Below are 4,098 nucleotides of genomic sequence, written 5' to 3'. Positions count from 1 at the left end.
GAGGCTTGGCTAGTAATTTCCTGGAGAGGCTGGGCAGGTGCCCACAGCTTCCTCCCTGTTGGATGTGGCACTGGGGCCAAGGCTAAAGCTGCAATATGATCTGGATAGAAAGAAGCCAGTCCCCATCAGTACTGGAATTTTCAGTCCGCCCAACTTCCCCTCATACCAGATGCAGTTTTAAGGTGGTGGCTCCCAGCCTCTTTCTGACATGGACAGGCTCAAACTTTAGCTGCTCTCAGGATTATACTGTAGCCTGCTGAATTTACTCATCAGTAGCTGAAATTAGTGCCCAACCATCTCTTCTTCCCCCATTTTGGGTAGTGGAGCTTTCATTTCCAGCCATGGAAGAGTTTCCTAGATGGCTTGTACCTCCAGGGGAGGATGGGCACTGGCCTCCGCAGCGTGGAGTGCTTTACTTATACGTCTTCTCTGCAGATGGGCAGTCTCCTCCTTCCACTCCTTCAAGGATGTTGCTGGGTGCTCTTCTCATCTCCTGGAGCCCCAAACAGGTGCTTCAGCTAGCTCCAGAGAACTTTGGGTGTTTGTTAACTGCCCTGTAGCAGGAGCTGACTCCAGGAGCTCCTTACTCCACCACCATCTTGCTGGTTCTCTGGAGATAACTTTTTACAAAAATTGTTAATGAAAAGTGGAGGAAAAACTTCAGTCACACCTAAGGAAATATCATTAGGCTATAAAATTTTATCCCTATTGAGTCAATGCAAATCAAACATGGAATGACCACTACTGTTACTCACTATATATTTACCACTTTCATTTTTTCATTGCTTCTTCTCCTAAATTTTTCTTCCCAATTTTTCCCCTTGCTATTTGTGTAGGAAGCTCAGTTAAGTAAAAAGGAATAATTCAATTGCCTTTTAACAAGAGTTAAGTAAAAGGAAGCAGGGAAGGGCCAATGATAAGGAAATATTTTTCTTTTCAAATGAGGTTGGGAATATGTTTAAGCAAAATTATTAAGACATGGTCCAAAAGGAGGGATGTATGGCTTGGCTCAAAGAATTTTTTAGGGTTCTCATTGAGCATAGTTAATAGCATAGTAAGACAGACTTGGAAGCTCATCCAAAAAGAAGGATGATAACTGTTTGAATTTGTAAGGAATGTTTCATAGTATTGCACAAATTAAGTGATGTGTTTAGAAATTTCCTAAATTATATTAAACATATTTCTGTATTGGGAGATAAGCAAGGCATGTAAATGTAATATAAATGCCTACAACTTTTCATCCTATATTACTAAATCATTTTGTTTTCAATTGGATGTGCAAAAATGAGGTTTCTGAGCATTAAATATTTTCTTTGAAATCTGTATAGCCATTTCTAAATCTCTTCATTGCATTTTTTATTTCTTTATTTCTCAGGGTATAAATGCATGGATTGAGAAGAGGTGTGAGAACAGAGTAAAACACAGCAAGAAATTTGTCCACCCAAGTGATGCTTAGTGGCCACACATAGATGAAGATGCTGGGCCCAAAGAAGAGTACTACAACTGTGATGTGTGCAGTGCAGGTGGAGAGTGCCTTTGATGCACCTGTTTTAGACCTTTTCTGGACAGTTAAGAGGATGTATGTGTAGGATATCAGCAACAGTATAAAGGATGTCATGGCCAGGACCCCAGTGTCAGCATTCATTAATATTCCCAAAGTATAAGAATCTATGCATGCAAGTTTGATTACCAGTGGTATATCACAGAAGAAGCTGTCTACTTTCCTGGAGCCACAGAAAGGCAGTTTCACTATCACAGCCATTTGGCTCATGGCATGCACAAAACCAGTTGTCCAGGAAGCTACCACCAACATGATACACTTTTTTAGGCTCATAATAGTGGAGTAGTGCAGAGGCTTGCATATGGCCACATATCGGTCATAGGCCATTACAACCAGTAGCACTATCTCAGTCCCTCCATTCAAGTGGACAAAGAAGATCTGACACATGCATCCTCCAAAGGAAATGGTCTTGATGTCCCTGAGAAAGTCTGTGATCATCTTAGGTGTGGTGACTGAGGAGAGCGACATATCAACAAAGGACAGGTTGGCCAGCAAGAAGTACATGGGGGTATGGAGGTGGTGGTCAGTGATGATCAAGATGATGATAGCAATATTTCCAAGTATGATGGTCAGATAAAGCACAAAAAATATCATTAAGAGGAAAATCTGCAAATTCCATGAGTGGCAAAGGCCCAGAAGCACAAATTCTGATACAATGGATTGATTTCTTCTATCCATTTTTTTCAGATTTTGTCTAAAATAACCTAGAGAAAAAGTTAGATAGTCAGTTAATGGGTTGGGGATGGTATTCACTTTTAAAAGTTTGGTATTTACCAAAGAATTTTAGTATCTGCATATGAAAATGGAAAGTACAATTAGGAAGAAGTTAGTCAAATATTTAGTTTTATGTCTATAAGAATTTGAATGCCTAAGACTGGATTCAAGAAGCATATTCAAAGATGAGTTTCTCATAGAAAAGATTTATCAGGGGAGTGCTTTCAGGAGAAAAATTGAGGAAACAACATAAGGTAGAGTCAAAGAGACAAGAAAAGATTGTGGTGTTACTTGAAATCTAACCTTTGTCCACAGACTCAAGTAAAATGAATCTTTGTGGAACACCAACAACATCCGTTACATTATATAACTAAAACTTCTGTCATCTCCATAGGAAGATGATTGTTAACTAATATTGAAATTAGAACAAATGATATGGCTCAACATTGAGTGATTGTGTGTTTTACTTTGTGTAATAATTGCTTAAATCCTCATGTGATCTTTTCCGATAAAATTTTATAAAATTTTATTTTTAGTTTATCACTCTAAAATATTTGGTGGGACAACCAAAATTTACATAACATCTTAAAAGGCATAGGATATAAAAAGCTCTCCTACAGTATTGGGATTATTTGTTTAATCTGGACAATTGTCACCTTTATTTTCAGTATCTGTCAGGAGGGCAAGGCTCAGAAGGTCAGGAAGAACTGAAGGCCGTCTTGCTTTTACTTCCAAAGTGGAGTTGTTACAAGCATTAGCTATGGAAACTAATAGCTGCTAAGTGTTCCATATCTATTTTATATAAAAATTTTGATTGCCTGACAGAATGTAGTGTAAATAACAGGTAAAATATTTTCAGGGATTAAAGATTTGTTGAACAAGGGTAAAATAGAAGTGTGCTGAAAATTCAAATCTCTAGTTTATCAAGACATAGGAAGAGTGAGAAAAAAGTCCCCACCATATGGACCTAGTGTAATAACACATTAATGCCCATTGCTCAAGGAAACCTAAAGAGATTTGGTTTGCAAGTACATTCAAACTATTTGGTCAGTGAACTTCTATTAAAAATATGTGTGTTAATTAATGGAGGGAGTAAGTATGAGGGCAAATGTAATGACTTAAAAAAAGATATGTGTTATGATTTCTAACCCAAATTAGCACATCAGACTAGCTGTGGAAATATAGCTTGCATTTAAGAAGTAATCAATGAACAACTAAGGAAAATAAACACTGAGTCTACATCAGTGCTCTGTCGTATAGACTAAGAAAATTCATACAGGAAAAGGGATGTGTTCACTGAAGAAATTCTCTTGCAATTTAGTTTACCTTTTATTGATGGAAATTAAAACGGTTTTGATAAGCCTGAAAATCAATTACCAAACATTTAATGAAGAGTTGCAGTGTCCTCTGTCTTCTGTTCAAAGTTCAACTATGCAAAGTTGTAAAACTTAGTCATGCTGATTTTCACGACCTCTGACCGGTGTGATGCCACTAAACTTTCTCCTGCATCTTCTCCCCACATTTCAGTTCATGTCTCCTAGATGACTGGCATGATCCTGAAGCTTCCACTTGTCAGACCCATTATCATTAACATTATTAAGGCATCATATTAAATCATTAATGCAAGGTGAGTTTCTGATTCATTAAGATTGTCAAGTTTGTGGTAGTCTCTGTATATAAACATTCAATGAATCATATACCCAGCATAGTAAGAGAAAAGCAAAGCAAAAACAAACAAACTAAAAACCTCTGAAACTTTTGTCTGGACCTTTTAGAAAATTTGCTCTTTTGTCATTCCATCATGCAACCCAGCCACCATGCTG

At 37.6% G+C, this 4,098-nt stretch overlaps 1 protein-coding gene across 1 annotated transcript; it reads right to left on the bottom strand.

Moving 5' to 3' along the window:
- Positions 1 to 1,300: 1,300 nt before the first annotated feature.
- LOC101442124 (olfactory receptor 4K14-like) lies at positions 1,301 to 2,239 on the bottom strand. Its single transcript, XM_004469750.3, has one exon. It carries the CDS (start codon positions 2,237 to 2,239, stop codon positions 1,301 to 1,303), a length of 939 nt encoding a protein of 312 aa, XP_004469807.2.
- Between the last annotated feature and the right edge of the window lie 1,859 nt (positions 2,240 to 4,098).

This window comes from Dasypus novemcinctus, chromosome 3, assembly GCF_030445035.2.
Source record: "Dasypus novemcinctus isolate mDasNov1 chromosome 3, mDasNov1.1.hap2, whole genome shotgun sequence".
NCBI lineage: Eukaryota > Metazoa > Chordata > Mammalia > Cingulata > Dasypodidae > Dasypus > Dasypus novemcinctus.
Note: the sequence above shows the minus strand (reverse complement) of the source record. Positions and strands in the feature narration are given on the sequence as shown.

Excerpts from the sequence above, each read along its gene's own strand:
- LOC101442124 (XM_004469750.3), bottom strand. The coding sequence starts at position 2,239 with ATGGATAGAAGAAATCAATCCATTGTATCAGAATTTGTGCTTCTGGGC.